At 37.2% G+C, this 19,675-nt stretch overlaps 2 protein-coding genes across 3 annotated transcripts; both read left to right on the plus strand.

Annotated features, from left to right (window-relative positions):
• Positions 1-24: 24 nt before the first annotated feature.
• On the plus strand, positions 25-3,494 carry LOC135585109 (E2F transcription factor-like E2FE). Of its 2 annotated transcripts, none has more exons than XM_065159825.1 (10): positions 25-221; positions 308-428; positions 514-591; positions 691-738; positions 845-968; positions 1,108-1,181; positions 1,266-1,338; positions 1,432-1,493; positions 1,588-1,984; positions 3,134-3,494. In XM_065159825.1, the coding sequence occupies exons 1-10, from the start codon at positions 130-132 to the stop codon at positions 3,214-3,216; spliced, it is 1,152 nt and encodes a 383-aa protein (XP_065015897.1). In that variant the 5' UTR covers positions 25-129; the 3' UTR covers positions 3,217-3,494. The 2 variants fall into 2 exon arrangements, with proteins under 2 accessions (XP_065015897.1, XP_065015896.1); XM_065159824.1 differs by having other exon boundaries at positions 48-221; positions 1,420-1,493.
• Positions 3,495-6,360: 2,866 nt separating this feature from the next.
• Positions 6,361-19,584, plus strand: LOC103990861 (alpha-mannosidase 2). Its single transcript, XM_009410144.3, has 4 exons — positions 6,361-7,049; positions 7,250-7,399; positions 11,284-11,316; positions 16,410-19,584. The coding sequence occupies exons 1-4, from the start codon at positions 6,453-6,455 to the stop codon at positions 19,146-19,148; spliced, it is 3,519 nt and encodes a 1,172-aa protein (XP_009408419.2). The 5' UTR covers positions 6,361-6,452; the 3' UTR covers positions 19,149-19,584.
• The last annotated feature ends 91 nt before the right edge of the window (positions 19,585-19,675 follow it).

The following is a 19,675-nucleotide window of genomic DNA, read 5'->3' on the forward strand; positions in this document are numbered from 1 at the left end:
TCCCATATCGCCAAATCCGCGCCCTTTTAACGGCCGCACTAGCTACGGTCCTCTTCTAATCAAGCGCTCCAGTCTCTGTCTCTCTTCTTCCTCCTGTCTTATTCTCGATCAAGAAGAGAAACCAAAGGGATGTCTTCTTCTCCCTCTCGGTTCTTGGATTCTGGGTCGAAGCATCACAGCTACTGCCGGAAGCAGAAGTCCTTGGGCGTCTTGTGTTCCAAGTATCAACTCTTTTATCCAACTTTCCTCTCCTTTTCTTTCTCCCTCCTGAGTTCTAATTTCGTTTCCGTCTGTTCGGATGGTGAAGTTTCGTGAGCTTGTACGATCGGGATGGCGTCGAATTGGTGGGTCTCGATTACGCTGCAAGGCAGCTTGGCGTCGAGAGGCGGCGGATCTACGATATTGTCAACGTTATGGAGAGCGTCGGGGTGAGATCTGGTCCTTCGGTGCCTTATTTTCTTTGTACAAGTGTGGGCTTGGATTTCACGCGGATCATTTTTGGTGCGTGGATAGGTTCTTGCAAGGAAGGCGAAGAATAAGTACTCTTGGATAGGGTTTTCGGGGATCCCAAAGGCATTGAAGGAACTCAAGGTCCGGCCCTCAAGATTATCACCTGAAGCTACCCTTTCCTTTCTTTACCTTGGCTTGCCCTAAATATTTTGTTCTGTTCATATCCTTTGTCTGGAGCAGGAGGAGGCGCTGAGGGCAATCTCCGGCTCTGATGGCCCATGTGAAAAAGTAGGCTTAGGGTTGATTTTGCACGTCTCTTGTTATGACTGAAAGCTGACATCTCGTGTGCTGAGATGGTTAATTTTTTTTTGTTTCGATTGATTGTGTGAGGAAGGAAGTTCTTGAGGATGAAGATGACGACAGTGAAGGCCAGAATCATGATGACGGGGATGAGAAATTTAGCAAAATGGATAATGCTTCTTCTTCTTCAGGGAATCATATTTGCAAGGCCCGATCTGGTATACATCTTTGAACTGCTTGCTTGTTTCTTGTGTACTTCTGCTAGCCGCGTTTTGTGAAGTACAAGAATCGCTTCTGTTCCTGATATTGAAATTGTTTTTTTTTTTCTTAATGATTCCTTGTTTATTGCTTCACCAGCTACCGACAACAGGAAGGAGAAATCCTTGGGCCTGCTCACCCGGAACTTCGTGAAGCTTTTTCTAACCTCAGACGTAATCTCCTTCACTTGTTGCATTACACTTTGGTTTAGGTTCTTTACATTGGTGCTTACTGATTAGCATTGCAACATTGATTAGGTAGACACAATCTCACTTGATGAAGCTGCAAGACTACTACTCGGTGATATCAGCGACCTATCTAATATGAGAAGTATCTGCCAACCTCATTTGACCTTGTTTTTTTCAGTGTAAATATACCTTTCGTTTTTTGGATTTACTTTTAATTACTTAGGTTACAATGCAGCAAAGGTTCGACGTCTGTATGACATAGCAAATGTGTTGTCCTCCATGAGTTTAATCGAGAAGGTACTATTTTGGCATGCATATCTATAAGAAATGGAATAGAAGAATAGCATTCTTATCTATTGTCTTTTTGCGTTGGTTAAATTTACGATTTCAGATACAAGTTGAAGCTAGGAAACCAGCCTTCAGATGGTTGGGAACAGAAGGCAAGCCTAAGACGGATACTGGTGGGACATTTGCTCCTCCCCCAATTGTAAAGCCGTTGAATAAGAGAGCATTTGGAAATGAGATCACTAATGTAGACATGAAAAGATCTAGGTTGTGTTGTACAGTGAGTAAGAAGCCTGGCAAGGCACAAATGAGGAGTGATGACTTGAAGGAATGCAATTTGACAGCACAAAAGCAATTGATCACGAAGAGCGGGTATGTTTTTGGTCCCTTCTGCCCTGCTGGGATGACAAAAGTGGATGGTGATGTTGAGGGAAAAGGTGAGAGAAGTACACAAGATTGGGAGAGCTTGGCATGTTCCTTGCGTCCGCAATATCACAACCAAGGTTTGCTCCATGTACCTTGATGTCTTTAACTATCTGCAATTTTTTTCCTGGTTTAATTATGCTGAAGCATATATTGCTTGGTAGTCTTTTGATGCTTCAATTTGTTTGTGTTGCTGATTTTCACTGTCATTAATCGGATATTTTTCTTTTCCCAAGTAAATGTTCCAACTGCTTGTCATACATGATTTCTTCGCCTGGTGAAGCTACAAAGAGATCTGATTTTGCATACAAAAAAAAAAACTATATGTGCATTTCCTATTAATTTAGGCGCACTCTGCTTTAGTGACCATTTATCAAGGAAAGGCAGTCTGTTTCTTATTCTTTGATAATATTAGATGTGACTAAAATGTAGGATTAAATTTCCTGTCCTCCTTAGTATGCTGATTTCATTCTCAGAGGATAAACCATATTTTGCATTGTCATGTATGTTTCATTCTAGATATGTATCATCAATGTTTCTGTTTAATATTAATGTCTATTTATGATGCTGAATTATGATATTATTTTCTGGAAAAGTTGATGGGGTTTAAAAATATTTTTTAAATTGCTGAAAGGAAAATCTAAAAAGAAAATTGGATGTTCTTTAATATGTATTACATTGATTTTAGACATTCACATGAATATAACCAATACATTTTGGGTTTGCCCCTTCATACAAAAAAAAGGGGTTAAATTTTACGAAATTTATTAAAAAACTAGGACATTTTTTCTACCGCTGATTTCTAAGTGCTGTTTATAATAAGCAAATTGCCAGTCCATCAATCTTGTCAACCAGTTAAATAATCAACATCCAAGTAGGGAGGAGCTAAATGTGCGTGGCTACTTTATACAACTTCAAAATCTCTAGTAAGCTGTGGAAAAATGACAAGGCCTTCAGGAATGGGTATTACTATATCCAATGATTGCATATGTCTATTCATTTTCTTTGTTAAATATCGCTGTTAACTAGCTAGTAATGTCTAATCTCCTTTCCTTTGATCTCTAAATTTGTCATTCTCATAATTACCAAGCATGATGAACAGATAAAAATGTGCTGCAGTGGTGGTTGATGTTATAGTCATCAAACTGATTTACATGATTTTAAATGAAACGTGATTTGTATAATCTAGACATTGCACTAAAGCAAACATTTAAATATACCTGTTGCAGCACTGAATGAGCTTTTTACTCATTACATGGAAGCATGGAAATCGTGGTATTCTGAACTCGCTCAAGGAAGCTATAATTTGTGACAACCAAACTTGAAGAAACTTTCGTGGGCAAGTTTTACGACCCCGCCCCCCCTTTTTATTTTCTTCTTAGAAAAAAGGAATGCTTACATGACTGACCCATAAGTCTGTACAAGTATTTTTCTTATCAGAGCACATCCTTTGTTGTTTGTCGTTGATCTCTTGTATTTTCTCAGTACAGGGAGTGAGAGGGCTATCATTGATTTTCAAGAATTACACAGTTCATTCTGATTGATCTGTTATTGTCCTATCATTAAATCTCACATAATGTATGTCCGAAATGGATGCATGATGTGCGACTTTTTGCATTGTTTTTTTTGGAGATTATGAAACTTTCAAGGAAGCTGATCATGGGAAATGTGCAATGCAAGCATCGGTAGTGCTGAACCATTGTGTCGAGCAGGGTAGGATCTTATTTTGACTACTTGTGCATAGTTCCTGCATATGATTGTGCACAGTATCTTATTTTGAAATTATAAGGATTTCAAAATAAGGATCTCTATGTTCCGATTTATGGTATCCAAAAGTTCTAATATGCATAAACGTAAGTTATAAGATCTATAGTTTCCTTTTTAAACATTATTGCAAAGGCCATTCCGCTCTTTAAAAAAATATTATTATACATAGGGTGGTTTTTTGAATTTTTTTTGAACATTGTATTCTTTTTTTTTTCTGTAGAACGTTTTTATTATGAAAATTGCTAAAAAGTGCACCTCTCTTGATAATCTATTTGTCCATTTACCCTATAGGACAACTAAGTATTGTTTTTCTATCCAAAATAGTAAGGCTTTATTGATCGATTCGGGTTGAGATGGTTTAACATTTGAACTCTGTTAAGAATATCTATAAAGAAATTGGTACAGTATACGATGAGTTACTATCAATCATACTATGAGTGTTGATCTTGATAAAGGATCACAAAACGTTTTTTTCTTTGCTTTCTCTTTATTTCCTCGCATCGGTTGTTGTTTTTCTTGTCCATCCCATTATTCTGTCTTTTTCCTTTCTTCTTAATCAAGAAGATAAAAAAAGTCATGTAAACATATTGATTGTTTTAAAAAAAATATTTATGTCATATTATATTTTCATGAAAATTTATATGCTATAACTCATTTTATTGTTATATTAATTTATTGATTCCAAAAAATAAAATTTTTAATTCAAATAATGTTGAACAAGTGTTGCTTGAATACGATTGTAACCAAGATGATAGTATGTTTATTAAATATACTAATTCCTTTCGTTGAAGATGATGATTGTTCATACAATGATCTATTTGTTGGTAAGGAATGATATTTTTAATGATATTAAAGTTATTTTATTATTATTTTGATATATATATATATATTATTTTGTAATCAAAATAATATTTTTGTACAACTGTTTTGAAATAGGGTTGAATTTAAAAAATATATTAAAAAAACTATGTTATTCAAAAAAAATTGAGATTAAACATATTGTAACTAAAAGTTATAAGATAAAAGTAAAATGTAAAGTTTCCAATTGTCAACGGATGATAATAGTTCATGGTGGAACTATAGTTTTCAAATTATTAAGTTTCTTAATGAGCATAATTGTAATTTGCCAATTATTGATTATACTCCAAAGATGATTATTGTTGATATTTAAAGAAGAGTTAGCGTTGTTTCATATAAGAAGACTTATCATATATTTATATAATTTCATTTCTAACGGAGTTAAAAACTGTATGAATTTGAGATTCATGTCTAAATGACTTTCATTAAAAAAATATTTTCAAAAAATATTTTTGACTTTGGAAGCTTGTCTCGGAAGTTTTAGATTATATGTGCGACATGTTTTTTATATCCATGCAATACATTTATCAAGTTCATATTGCGGTTCTTTCATAATGGTTACATCTATTGATGATTATAATTAATTATTTTTAATTATATTTACTAACATAAATTGAATGTACGGATTCACGAGAATAATTCTTGCATCAATTAAGAATATATATTATAGGATGTGAAAATTTGATTATTATTAGTGATCAAAATCTAATTTTTTTTTAAAACTGTGAAGAAGTTCTTTTCAGCAATATATCATGATTATTGTATGATTCATCTATCTACAAATCTTGTAAACAATGTGCTAGGTAGAGAGACTAAAAAGCTGTTTTGGGTTATTACTAGATCCCCTATTATACACAAGTTTATTGAATGCAGGTAAAAGTTGAGAAGAAATCGTATAGAAAATTTTATATGAATATTTGAAATTAAGAAGGAGAAATGAGCTTCTTCATATTTTCATTATATAATGTTCACCACAAATATATCAAAAAGAATGAATTCATTATAAAGGGTGTTCATGACTTATGATTGAAATGATTAAAAGAAGGGTTGTTGAATGACTCTACCTGAGAAATAACTTTAAAATCAACTTATCGAGGTGAAGAACAAAGGTTAATACTATTGTGTTTTTCCTCGTACTATTTATAAGTGTAAATATTCTTTGAAATAATTATAATAGATTTGGAGATAAAAATTATTTATATTGACATTTTGATATTTTAGGAATTTCATGTTCTCATGTTATAATTGTCATTCGGTAATTTATATTCCTTTTGTGAAGATTATTATAGAGCTGACATGTACAACAAATCTATAATAATAAAATATTTTGTATAAGAATAAAATAATATTAGATATAATTTTGTGTAGGCTTGTTAGAAAAAAAAAAAATTAAATCATTACATGGTGGTAAAAAAAAAGAATAAGTGTTAAGGTTCCAACACTTATATGGATCCATCATATTTATATGGATCTATGATATTTATGTGAAAATAAGAAATAAAATGACCAAAAATAGAAAATGACACATAGTTTATAGGCTAAATAATTTATATATATATTTTGTTGATGCTCCTTCTCTCAGGAAATTTCATGTCCCTAAATAACTCAATTGAAGCTAATTAAATTGACATATCGTTACCAGTTGATGCTGCCATATTTGAGTATAAATGTCTGAGTACCTGTTTCCACTGGTTGATCGTCATCCATTTCAGGTACGTACGCGTTCATTGGGTGATTAGTAGAACAATGGGGGACCCACAGCTAAGATGGTAGATCTCTCGATTCGATTGGCGGGTGGCCGCTAGGAGAAGTGCCGTTTGCATTCGCTTTTACTTCAGGAGCATTCCCCGATCGGCGTGAGCCGATAAATCGTAGACCAGTAAAGGCCGTAAAAGAAGTGCCATCGCTTCCTGAAACCCCAGTATGGATTTCTTCTCCGGTGGTCGGCGCGTCGGGAGCGGGGGCGGCGGCGGCCTCCTCCCGTCCACAACCGCCACAGCCAAGGTGAAGCCAGCGCGCAAATCCTCCTCCGCGTCCTCGCGCCGCCGGGGCCGACTCCGCGACGTGCTCTCCCCGACTTCCACCTTCTTCTTGATCGGCCTCTCCATCTCCTTCCTCTTCTTCGTTGCCGTCGTCGTCCTCTACGGCGTCCCCAACCCCCTTTCCTCTTCCCACTCTAAGCACCGCATCGCCCGCCGCCGGCCCCTCCCCTCCGGCGGTGCCTCCTCGGATGGAGGTGGCGGCGGGATGGCAGGTGGCGAGATGGTCGCGGCGGCGGCCGTTGTGGATATCACCACCAAGGATCTGTATGACCGGATCGAGTTCTTGGACGTGGACGGCGGCGCGTGGAAGCAGGGATGGAAAGTGACCTTTGCGGGAAATGAGTGGGACGACGAGAAACTTAAGGTCTTTGTGGTTCCCCATTCTCACAATGATCCCGGATGGAGGCTCACGGTTGAGGAGTACTACCAAAAGCAATCGCGGTATATTTTGGACACGATCGTTGAGTCTCTCTCGAAGGTTGGGGCATTTTTAATGCGTTCTCGACATGTCCATTTTGTTTTCCTAATTACTGCAAGCACTTTCAATTAAGTTATAATTTGGAGATCCAGCCTTGCATCTTCTCTTGTTTGTTGGACCGAATGTAGATTTATCGTATTCTGCGATCAATCTCATTTTCTTTGATGCACTTTTGGGGGATCTAAAAACTTCTGTTGCAGGATTCACGTCGTAAATTTATTTGGGAGGAGATGTCATACTTGGAGAGATGGTGGAGGGAGGCCTCCAGTGAAAAAAAGGAAAGCTTCATCAACTTAGTTAAAAATGGGCAGCTAGAGATTGTGGGAGGGGGTTGGGTGATGAATGATGAGGTAAGTCAACGATCTACATAGTTCCTTCGTTGCTGATTTTCAATGAGAAAGGTGCAAGGTGAAACATTTAACTGTCAGTGAGTTGAAATTAGAGTTTGTTCTTTTGCTAGAATATTAATTTATAAAATTAAGAGTTTCTGAAAATTGCAAGGGATTTGGTTGTTTTTTTTCAACTTGCCTAAAACATATGTAAATTATTATATTCCAAAAACCATACTATGGACACTCGCATGGTAACCGTATAATAGGTTATCGATTCAATCATATCTGGTGCGAAAATTGCAAGGAATTTGGTTTTATTTCAATTTGCCTAAAGAATGTGTAAATAAATATATTCCACAAACCATACTTTGGACATCTGATGCATAATAACCTTATAATAGATTATCTATTCAATCGTATATGGTATAAATGTCATTTTGTTTTTTTTTTATTTCTTTTTAAAGTGTTATGGTGACTGAAATAAATTACAGAAGATATGCACTAAATTTGACCCTATGACATGATACTCCTTGTTGGTGTTAGCAGCGAGGCTTCAGTAGGACAACTTTTTCTTCCAGATATTATTTGTTTTCATAAATTTCACAATTGTCTTTAGGTCCCAAAAGTTTTGAGCATCATAAAGTTCTTATTTTTCTCTATTGTTGGTAATTTGACTTGCTTTTATTTCTTGTGGACCATTTGGCTTTATTGAAGAAATATTAGTGCTGATGGAACAAGGTGTTTCCATATTGTTAATTGATGTATATAGAAAAAATACTCAAATTATTTGCAATTTTCTCTATCAATTTCTTGCTGAAGATGTATATTATTCTGTTTTATGTCCTTTCTTACTGCTGTTCGCACCAGTGTTGTCCAAAGGTGCTCAGGCACCGGGCTGAGGTGCGGCAACAGCCTGAGCACCTGAAACTACTCCAAGCGAGGCATCTTTGTTTGGCCAGTACCTAAGCGAGCTCCTTAGCTTAGCCTGAGCCCAAGCGCCTGGGCATCCCAAGTGCTTATGTAGGTTAGCCTAGGTGCAGTTTCTAGCCAGGCTCATCAAGGATTGCACCACTCTGTTAACCCATGCCCGAGACCAACACTAGTACTAAGCCTGCACCACATGTGACCTGAGCTTGGATATCATGCGCAACATGAGCCCTAACCATGCCCTAAGCCTTGATTTCTTTGTCACCTCTCCTTTGTCCTCTCCGCTGTCTGACTTCTTTGTAGACAAGCACCTGATCCGTGATAACCTGCTCTCCACAACTGAGTGTGATCCTCCAATTTGAGCGACCCAAGCGCCTGGGCATCCCAAGTGCTTATGTAGGTTAGCCTAGGTGCAGTTTCTAGCCAGGCTCATCCAGGATTGCACCACTCTGTTAACCCATGCCCGAAACCAACACTAGCACTAAGCCTGCACCACATGTGACCTGAGCTTGGATATCATGCGCAACATGAGCCCTAACCATGCCCTAAGCCTTGATTTCTTTGTCACCTCTCCTTTGTCCTCTCCGCCGTCTGACTTCTTTGTAGACAAGCACCTGATCCGTGATAACCTACTCTCCACAACTGAGTGTGATCCTCCAATTTGAGCGACCCAAGCCAGCTACCACTCTATGTCGCCTAGAAAAGAATTGATTGCTGTCAAAGACAGCTTAAGTTATATTATTTTTCTTTTCCTTTTTTTGGGTCTTTTGCATCTCTTTTGTGCTAGTTGTTAAGAACACATCAGTAGCGAATTAAAATCTAAATTGATTGTATTTGTATCTTTTCTACCAATGTGTCCTTGATACGCAACAATATTTCTATGTCAACATGTAATGAACAGTCACATGAGGCATTCATGCATCTACCATGAACAAGCAACCAAACTTGTTAAAAGCAATCTAATGGCTGATACTTCTCACAAATCTTTCCTAAATATTCTTGAATATGCTAGTTCATTACTCGATGCATGAGTAAGCAAAATTTAGCTCCTTGCTTAATCCTTGATTTTATATATATTTAAAATATAATCCTTAATCTGATGTATCAATGTGGGCTAATTATAGATTATCCCCTGTAGTTAGCTACCCTTAGCATTCCGGTTTCTTCACTTTAAAAAGTTGCATTGACATCCCTATAGTTATGAAAGTGAAACATTTAACTCTATTCCTCCTTTCACCGTTGACACTATTGACAGAAGATATCGCACGTGCTGTCATGTACAGAAATGATACTAAAAAGATGGATAAAAAGGTAATTTCGCTATCCTCGCCGTCCAAATGATATTAATTTCATAAAAGGATTACTTCTGTGAGGGCTTCATTATCCTCTCGGATGACCTACCCAATGGTGGCGTCGGTGGCTATCCTCATCTCCTGCATCGTCCTATTCTCCTGCTCCGCTATCCTCCCCTTCGGCTTTGCCTCATCACCGACGTCGTCGTCAGGTAGGCCGTTTGGGAGGATAGCGAAGCCAGAAGGAGGATAGTGAAGCTTTCACATATGTTATCATTCTGTGAAATTAATATCCTCTGAATGGTGAGGATAGCAAAATTATCTTTTAATCCGTATTTTTAGCACCATTTTTGCACGTGATAGCACGTGCAATATCTTCCGTCAGTAGAGTCAACGGTGTAAGGAGAAATGAGGTTAAATGTTTTACTTTCGTAACTATAGGGATGTCAGTGTAACTTTATAAATCTAGGGACCAGGATACTAAAGATAGCTAACTACAGGGATAATCTATAATTAGCCCTATTCATGTTCATGATCCTTTATTATATATTTTTATAATATCTGTAAGATTAGCGCCTTGCTTTGCTTAGGCGAATGCTCAGCACATCAAGCAACTTGGAAGCTTGGCTTATCAACACCTAGCTCCTTGGCAACACTGATTATATCAAGGATTGCTTGACTGCTCGAAATTGTATGGTACGAGTGGTATGTACAAATCTGGACGTGGGTCGATACGTGGACCACCCCCCATTTTGGGCAGTTCGGTTAAAATATTATAAAAATTGAAAAAGCGATGGGTCCTTATCCAACTCGGTGTCAAAAAAGAAAGAAACAAATTAGGGTTCATGAACGCAAGCCCTCTTCTCATGTACGATGCCATTGCCCTCACCGCTGTTGTTGTCGCCTCCGTTTCGTCATTGCCACTGTCGCTACTTCTTCTCCTCCTCTTCTTTCTCTTCTTCCTTCTCCACCACTTCTGCATATTCCTTCTTCCTTGTTCCTCCGTTCCTCCATCGTCCCTTCCTCTTCACCCTCTTTTTCTTTCTCGTCGAAACACTAGCATGCACCTGCGTACCTTGTGTCGGTATATCGGTACTGATTAGTACATATCGGTTTGATAGATCGTCGAGACGGGTTCGGTACCCGAAATGGTGAACCTTCGTTTATATATCTGGTTGTAGTTATGGTAGTTAGGGTTAGAGAGGTGGAGAAAAAATCATTCATTTCAAGAGGTCATCTTGTTCATTTGAGAAATATATGGCCATAAAAGGTTAAGTTGATTTGAACTTAACCCTTTTAACCCTTAGTGATAAGTTCATCTAAAACTAGGTTTTAAAAATTTTGACTCTTATTTTCTGTGGAGAGAACATTTCCCCTGTAAGGTTTTGGCTTTCCTTTTTTTCTTTCTGTCTTTCCATTTAATGTTCTTAAGGTCTTCATTATACTATCCTCATTGGTCATCTTTACTGGAGAAAACACTCGCCTGGGTGCATATGTTGTTTTTGAAATTCAGTTTGTTACTGCATTTGGGTTTTCTGTTTTGAGATGTTCTTTTCTAGATTATAGTTCATGATCTATAATTTTACCTAGTATGATATCAATATGAATTATTATAATCATTGCTAGTTTTATTTTTGAATTAAGATTTTATAAAGCTCATCTTTTTCCTTTTTTCTTTTGCAGGCAAATTCTCATTATTTTGCTATCATAGAGCAGGTATCTTTCTTAATCCTTTTAGGTTTATCTTTATTTATATTCTCATTTCTTAGAACTTTTCCTCATAAAAGGGTTCAATGGTTGCTGTATGTCTTTATGTGCTCTCTTTTGCTTCTAAGTCAACTTGGTCTTCTAGTCCAGCAGCAAGAAGTCAATAGTCGATTGAGTATTTGTCCATATCTCAAACATTTGTTTTAACATAATTCAAGTTGTTCTAATTCTTTTTGATAATACTGACTGACTGAGATCATATTATAACATGATTCACATTATCTCTATGAACAAGCTAAACTGTTACACTATTTGTATGCTACTTGGGCTTTATTTCAGGATGTTCTCTCAAATCTATAAAAAGTGAAAACCATTTGCATTTACAATCTGGTTCTCAGGATGAGCAACTTATTGCTTATATTCGCATAACCTGGTTGTGCATTCACCAGAAAATTTGAGTTCCCAGTACTTTATAGGTTGTCTATTAACAAAGCATGCAAAATGAAACTTTGTAGGGCTTTTGTACTTCATGTATGCTTTTCGAGATAACATTGTTATTAAGTGATGTTGAACTTGAAATTCTTGATCAATATTTGGTTTTATTTATTTTGTTTTACATCATTTGTATTTGAGCATTATATATGATTGATGACTGAAATGATTATTGTGCTTAAGTTATTGTAGTTTTTTATAATCTTCTTATTTGTCTTGAAACAGTGTCACTAATTTCTCTGGATGATAGGTTAGGGATGCTAGTGAATCTTTCATTATTGTTTATCATGCCCTACATTTAACTTAATTACCAATACCTATAATATAACATGTTATATTTTGAACAAGTTATGCTCTCATTGTTGTATCATATTACAAAATTTCAAGTATTGAAGTATCATATTGTGTCATTTCCATATTTTGTATGTCTACCTTCTATTCTTCAGTTCTTTATCCTCTTAGTCTTGTTTTTCATCCTACAAACAGGTGGGCCTTAACCAAAGCCCCTAACTTCCTGCTCAATATGATATCAAATATTAATTTATGTGAAGTTCATAGTGAATCCTTGTGTCCATGCTAAACATGGATTAAGGTTTTGGGTATATTTAAATGCCACATACCGACTACCAAATCATATCAAACATTGAATGTTTATATCTTGGTAGCATAGGTAGGCATATCTAAGACAAAATAAATAAAAGAAACAAAGTAGATAGCCATCTTTGGTAGTGCTTTCGAGTGGCTCCTCTACTAGTTGACATTAAAAGGGAGGGCTGAGAATGTGAGTTTTGCAACAAAAATCTGACTGAACACCATATGCATAATATTGTTTGGGTTCGTTTTTACTAGTTGACACCAAAAGGGAGGGCTGAGATTGTGAGTGTTGCAACAACAATCTGACTGAACACTATATGCACAGTATTGTTTGGGTTCATTTCAAATGGTAAGCTACCGTTAATATAATATTTCAAAACTTTTGTTATTGTCAAATTTTCTGTTATTTACGTGGGTGCTCTTAGAGTTTGGGTCTTCAATAAACTTTGCTTTACTTGTCCCATAAATGTTGGCTAAGTACCCATGCAGAAAGGTCTCTACTTGAATGGAAACTATTGTGTAGGAGATAGTGTGCAGTCTTGACATGTAGTCTTGTCCTCCTTCCATCCATGGAGAACTAACTTTCCTCTTCTTTAACATGTAGTCTTGACATTAACATGGAAACTATTGTGTAGGAGATGGTGTGCAGTCTTGACATGTAGTCTTGTCCTCCTTCCATCCATGGAGAACTCACTATCCTCTTCTTTAACATGTGGTCTTCTTTAACATGGAAACTATTGTGTAGGAGATAGTGTGCAGTCTTGACATGTAGTCTTGTCTCTCTCTATTTATACACTTGCCTTCAATTGTGTGCAAACCAGTACTATTACCAAAGTCATGTAATTAAATGCCTCCTATTGAGCATTTTTTTCGGAAAGGATGCCTCCTAGGGAGAATAAAGAGAAGACAAGGAGAATAAGAGAAGAGAGACTAGGAACTTGAGAACAGTATCGACCTAGGATTAAGATCTTAGTTTGGTACTGATATTGATTATCAAACTGGTTGGTACAGTATCAATTTATGCACCTGTATCATGTATCGGTATGCATTGACACCAATCTATATGGGTCAGTCTGGTCAGGTTAGGTCGGACTGATCTGAACCTATTAATTTTAATATAAGTATTTTCTTATATTTTTGGCTCAATAATGAATCAATTTATACACAAAGTGTACATTTATTAAAAGCTTGTAGATGTATTAAAGATGACAAATCATGTCTTACAAAGTAAAAATATTTTTTATTTAATTTAATATAATAATTTGTTAATGTTCTACTCATGATTCAATTGGAGGCAGTTTCAGATCAGTGATTCAATTATCGATTAAGATTAAAATTTTGAAGAATCCATGCATGATAATATTCTCACAACATTTTGTATTAATATACTATGTGCCATTGATGTAGTAATAATCTTGGCCTCATCATTATTAATACAACTAGGGCATTAGGTTGAGTAGGGCTGTGGTAAGTATGGTCACATTGTGCAACTCTTGGTGGCACAACCTTAGATGCATTTTAAATCGAAATATATAAACTTCACTAAGCATCTATACGATGTGGTGTGTATTAATGAAAACATGGGCCAATTATGCTTGTGAACATTGGGTGACCTGCTTTGTGGTAGGATTCACACTATAATTATCTTCAAATAGAAGTGGTCATTGCAAAGAACTAGCAAATTAATCATTGGTGGTGAAGTTGTACTACTACTAGTATACAGGGTTCAGGTAGTAAATTACATCAAGTCAACATATTGATTGATCATTATTAAATTGTGCATATTATAATTAAATAAAATTCATAAAGAATTGAAACTGTATTTTCCTTTTATCAATCATCTGAAGATTCCTAGACATCTGGGTGTCCCATTCAGATCTCTCAGGGACAGAGAATACCTTTCTGATTTCCTCACTGGTAGTGTATAATATGATATATAGTTCCGATGCGATCTTTTTTTCCATGTCAACCTAGTGTAGGTTTATATACAGTGACTCTACATTGACAATGACCTTACTGCGTCCCATAATCTAGAGGACGATATGTGGTTTTCTCATCTATGAACTAGTAAAATAAGAGCTAGCTCAGACACTCATTGTAAGAATAGTCTTGGATCCAGTCATTCTCTATCTGGTCGAACACATTCAGTGACCCCTAGTCAGTTTTTATTGTGTCTTTGCATCAACTCATGTACCTAGTGATGATTATTGCCATTATCTTTACTAATGGTATGTTGCAAATGGCCACCATGAAGTCTATATAATGATCTATACATGGTGCTCTAAAAAGATGTGTTCATGGTCCATCACTTGTTTGTTGACTTTTTTGAATTTGCACTATTATTAGTCACCACGTCTTGCACATTGAAGATGAAATCTCACTATCGAGACTTAAAATGTGACCTCACACTACTCTCACATATTATGGATATTATGTGATAATATGTGATTCTCTAAATCCAAGCTAGTTGAGAAAATTGAAGTAAAATGGAGTTATTTGAATGAGAAATTAAAGAACTTTATTTAAGTGAGGAGAGAAAACTATGGCTTTAAAAGACAAAGGAGGGGGCGGGGGGGTGGGGGGGGTGGTGGGGGTGGTGTGTGGGGGGTGGGAGAGAGAGAGAAGGGTGAATTGGGTCAACCAAAGGGTGGGAGAGATAATGTCATTGGGTCAGTAGGTCTACCACCTGGTATTATGTGAGCATTGGCTAGTTCTGAGTATATTAGGTTACCACCTGATACAATAAGCTTACCAGACGATATGCTCATTATCACATCGAGTTCGACAAAATAGCTCGGTCCATGTATTGGTCACCATCAAGCGAGTAAATACCAATTGTACCCATCAAGTTGCCATACCTCGAAGGGCTTACAAGACCCTTTATTTACATCTTGATGGTCCAAATGCAGTGTCCAGGAACAATATGGAGCCAATCCTCTTATCACCCCTTAACTGAACCTCTTACTATCTTGGAGGATGGGTTTTGGAGTAGCAAGTTAACCCCTAAGCTTGACTAGTCCCTACTAAAGCTGCCACTTGTAGTCTGAGAGTTCAAGACTCCTTTTTAGTCTCGACCCTTTCCTATCTTGACAGAGTCAACTTGGAAAGCTCATGTTGGAAAGTTCTCCAACTATTAGCCAACCCTATTGCCACACTGAACATGGTCTTATCGTTGTTAGAGTGTAGCTCATTGATATAGGACACAAGTCTCTATGTTGTGGGGGCACTGGTTAGAGGGTTAGAGTTTCAATGTAGGACAAGTTCATGACAAGAAGAGAGTTTTTTATTTGGTGAAAATATAGGAAGGAAAAGAGAGATGAAGTTAACAATAATACTAAAAAATATGGTTAAAAAATTTATAACTAAATAGTCACTCCGAATCAAGGTAAAAACTCCCAAGAACAAATGCCTCACACCTCCACACGTCTTGCACATTGAAGACGAAATCTCACTATCGAGACTTAAAATGTGACCTCACACTACTCTCACATATTATGGATATTATGTGATGATATATTTTCATTCTCGATTCATATCTTAAATTGAATCAATTTTCATTTTTTATAGACCTCCAAATACAAGAAAAAAAGTTATGCCATTATCCGTCTAAATTATTCAAATGAGAAATAAATGAAAATGATCTCGCATCAAATACTTTTAGTAATAATTTAATGCTGATAAGGTTCACATGTTTTTAATTAAAATAGCCTTCTTCGTACTTCTGTGCATCCTATTTTTCTATATTCCCCATTGAAGCTGTGGTTCAATATTATGCTATTTCTTTGGTAGCATACACGTTATACTCACTCTTTACTATATGATGCCCATATGTATATTTTTTCTTTTATCAGTTACAATTTTGATGATTCATATATGTGGTGGGTCTTCTTTAGATCCATTCTGCGACCTATTAATATTAATTCCTTACTTTGTAATCTAGCTGACATTTATTTTTAAATGTTCTCTCTAAAAGTACAACAATTACTGGAAATTAACCTATAAGATACTGGATTCAGATTACAGAAGGAAACATGTGGCTAAATGATACCATTGGAGTTATTCCGAAAAATTCTTGGGCTATAGATCCATTTGGTTATTCAGCCACAATGTCTTATCTGCTTCGGCGTATGGGTTTTCGTAATATGCTAATACAGAGGACTCACTATGAGCTGAAAAAAGAACTAGCTTTGAATAAAAATCTAGAATACATATGGAGACAGAGCTGGGATATGGAGGAAACAACTGATATATTTGTTCACATGATGCCATTCTATTCTTATGATATTCCACATACTTGTGGACCTGAGCCAGCTATTTGTTGTCAGTTTGACTTTGCTCGGATGCGTGGATTTAGTTATGAGGCATGCCCCTGGAAGTTTGATCCAGTTGAAACAAATTCTAACAATGTTCAGGAGAGAGCCATGACACTTTTGGATCAATACAGGAAAAAGTCTACTTTATACCGAACAAACACCCTTCTTGTTCCATTGGGTGATGATTTTCGTTATATTAGCATGGATGAAGCGGAAGTCCAGTTTCGGAACTATCAAATGATTTTTGATTATATAAATTCTAATCCCAGTTTGAATGCTGAAGTCAAGTTTGGTACTCTTGAGGATTACTTTGGCACTCTTCGTGAGGAAGCAGAAAGAAGAAACTTTTCCCGGCCCGGTGAGGTGGGATCTGCTGAACTGGAGGGTTTCCCATCTCTTTCAGGTGATTTCTTTACTTATGCTGATAGAAACCTAGACTATTGGAGTGGCTACTATGTTTCGAGGCCATTCTTTAAAGCATTTGATCGGGTTCTGGAACAGACACTTCGTGCATCAGAAATACTAGCTGCATTAGTTTTGGGATACTGTCAGAAGCTTCAGTGTGCTAAACTACCTATCAGTTTCTCCCACAAGTTGACCGCTGCAAGAAGGAACTTAGCTCTTTTTCAGCATCACGATGGAGTAACTGGTACTGCCAAGGACCATGTTGTAAGAGACTACGGCACTAGAATGCGTACTTCCCTGCAGGACTTGCAGATTTTTATGGCTAGGGCTGTGGAAGTTCTTCTAGGTGATTTTCATGACAAGGCAGATCCTACCTTGCTGTCCCATTTTGAACCAGAGCAGAGTAGGTCTAGGTATGATGCCCAGCCAGTGCACAAAGTTCTTGATGTTACCGATGGGGAACCCCAGTCTGTGGTATTTTTTAATCCATTGGAGCAAACAAGGGATGAAGTCGTAATGGTAATAGTATCAAAGCCTGATGTGTCCGTTTGGCACTCAAATGGATCATGTGTGAAGAGCCAAGTATCTCCCAATTGGAAGCATGATACAACAGAAGATGATACCAAGCTGCATCGCCTTTACTGGAGAGCTTCTGTTCCTGCAATGGGGTTGGAAACGTACTTTGTAGCTCGTGGATCTCCATCGTGTGAAAAAGCCGCACCTGCCAAAGTGAGAGTATTCTCTGATACCGCATTTTCTTGTCCTCCTCCTTATGTATGTTCAAAAATTGAAACTGAGACAGTACAGATTCATAACATTCTCTACACACTCACATTCGATGTAAAGAGAGGTCTGCTGCAGAAGATAAGCCATAAAGATGGCAAACAAACCTATGTCGGTGAAGACATAGGATTGTACAGTAGTGTTGGAAGTGGTGCTTACTTGTTCAAACCTATTGGAGAGGCTAAACCTATTATTGAGGAAGGTGGCCAATTTATTATTTCTGAAGGTTCATTGGTCCAGGAATCTTTTTCTATTCCAAAGACCATGTGGAAGAATACGCCTATTTCTCATAGAACACGTATCTACAGTGCACAGAACACTGTACAGCAGTTAATTGTTGAGAAGGAATACCATGTTGAGCTTCTCGGTGATGAATTCAATGACAGGGAACTAATTGTGAGATTCAAGACAGACATTGACAATAAGAGGGTCTTCTATTCTGATCTTAATGGATTTCAGATGAGCCGAAGACAAACATATGACAAAATCCCACCACAAGGAAATTACTATCCCATGCCATCACTTGCTTTTATGCAGGATCCATCAGGTCACCGGTTCTCAGTACATTCTAAACAGTCACTAGGGGCAGCTAGCTTGAGAGATGGTTGGTTGGAAATTATGTTGGATCGCCGATTGGTTTATGATGATGGACGTGGTCTAGGTCAAGGGGTGATGGATAACCTTCCTAATAATGTCCTCTTCCACATCCTCACAGAGTCTAATATCTCAGCTTTGCCTTCAAATCATATGCTGTTGACTCTCCAACCATCACTTCTTTCCCATCGTGTGGGTGCCCACCTGGACTATCCAATGTGTGCATTCGTTAGCAAGACTAGACCGCGACAAAAATCCCTCAAGCTCCATCGACGTTCGTTTGCTCCGTTATCCTCTTCATTACCATGTGACTTACATGTAGTGAACTTTAAAGTTCCACAGCCTCTAAAGTTTACACAGGTACACCCTCTGGCCTCTAGATTTGTTATTCTTTTGCAGAGGAAGGGCTGGGATGGTTCATTCTGCAAACGGGGTGGACTGCATTGTTCAACCATTGCGGACGAGCCTGTGAATTTGTTCTACATGTTCAAGGACCTCACTGTTTCCAATGTGAAAGCAACTTCCTTGAATCTATTACATGATGACACTGAAATGCTGGGTTACAACGAGCAGTTGGGAGAAGTAGCTCAAGAGGGAAATGTGCTAATATCCCCAATGGAAATACAGGCTTACAAGTTAGACCTTCAGTCTCAAACATAGGCTCTGTAAGGTGCGGTTTAAGTGCCTTCATCAGTTACGGTGGTTGGTTTATTGTGCCTCCAAAACTTGCTAGCTTTCAAGACTTGGGACATTTGCCAATCATTCATCACTCTCTTTCATGGAGATTGGATCAAAGCCTGAACACCACTATTTCTGTAAACCTGCTAATGAAGATAGGAGGACATACATGCTGTTGCTGTAAAGAGTTTTTTGATATTTTGCTAGAGACAGGAAATAAGATGCAGAGAAGAAAGTGATTCATGGATATCTGAAGCATGTCGAGCTTTATTGTGACTCCAATTTCAGGAGCTTGAAGATATCTCAGAATTGCTTATGTATTTTAGAAAAATTAGATACAATGTTGTGTTCGAATTTATTTAAGACTGCTAAAAGAGGCAATACATGATACAATCCCATAATGAGTTTGCAGATTTCATCGGAGCTGCATTATTATGTTCCGTAACTAGTTACCATGAGATGGTAAATTGCTTCCAACTGTGAAACTGATGAACTTTATGTCACAGAAC

The sequence above is a fragment of the Musa acuminata genome, chromosome BXJ3-7 (assembly GCF_036884655.1).
Source record: "Musa acuminata AAA Group cultivar baxijiao chromosome BXJ3-7, Cavendish_Baxijiao_AAA, whole genome shotgun sequence".
Classification (NCBI taxonomy): domain Eukaryota; kingdom Viridiplantae; phylum Streptophyta; class Magnoliopsida; order Zingiberales; family Musaceae; genus Musa; species Musa acuminata.

What these genes read in the sequence shown, in the direction of transcription:
- LOC103990861 (XM_009410144.3), top strand. Translation starts at nt 6,453, where the DNA reads ATGGATTTCTTCTCCGGTGGTCGGCGCGTCGGGAGCGGGGGCGGCGGC. An exon ending in GTTGGGTGATGAATGATGAG is followed by an intron (nt 7,400 to 11,283) that starts GTAAGTCAACGA and finishes TTTCTTTTGCAG; the next exon opens with GCAAATTCTCATTATTTTGC. An exon ending in ATTTTGCTATCATAGAGCAG is followed by an intron (nt 11,317 to 16,409) that starts GTATCTTTCTTA and finishes TACTGGATTCAG; the next exon opens with ATTACAGAAGGAAACATGTG.
- LOC135585109 (XM_065159824.1), top strand. Translation starts at nt 130, where the DNA reads ATGTCTTCTTCTCCCTCTCGGTTCTTGGATTCTGGGTCGAAGCATCAC. An exon ending in CCATGAGTTTAATCGAGAAG is followed by an intron (nt 1,494 to 1,587) that starts GTACTATTTTGG and finishes TTACGATTTCAG; the next exon opens with ATACAAGTTGAAGCTAGGAA. An exon ending in TCCGCAATATCACAACCAAG is followed by an intron (nt 1,985 to 3,133) that starts GTTTGCTCCATG and finishes TACCTGTTGCAG; the next exon opens with CACTGAATGAGCTTTTTACT.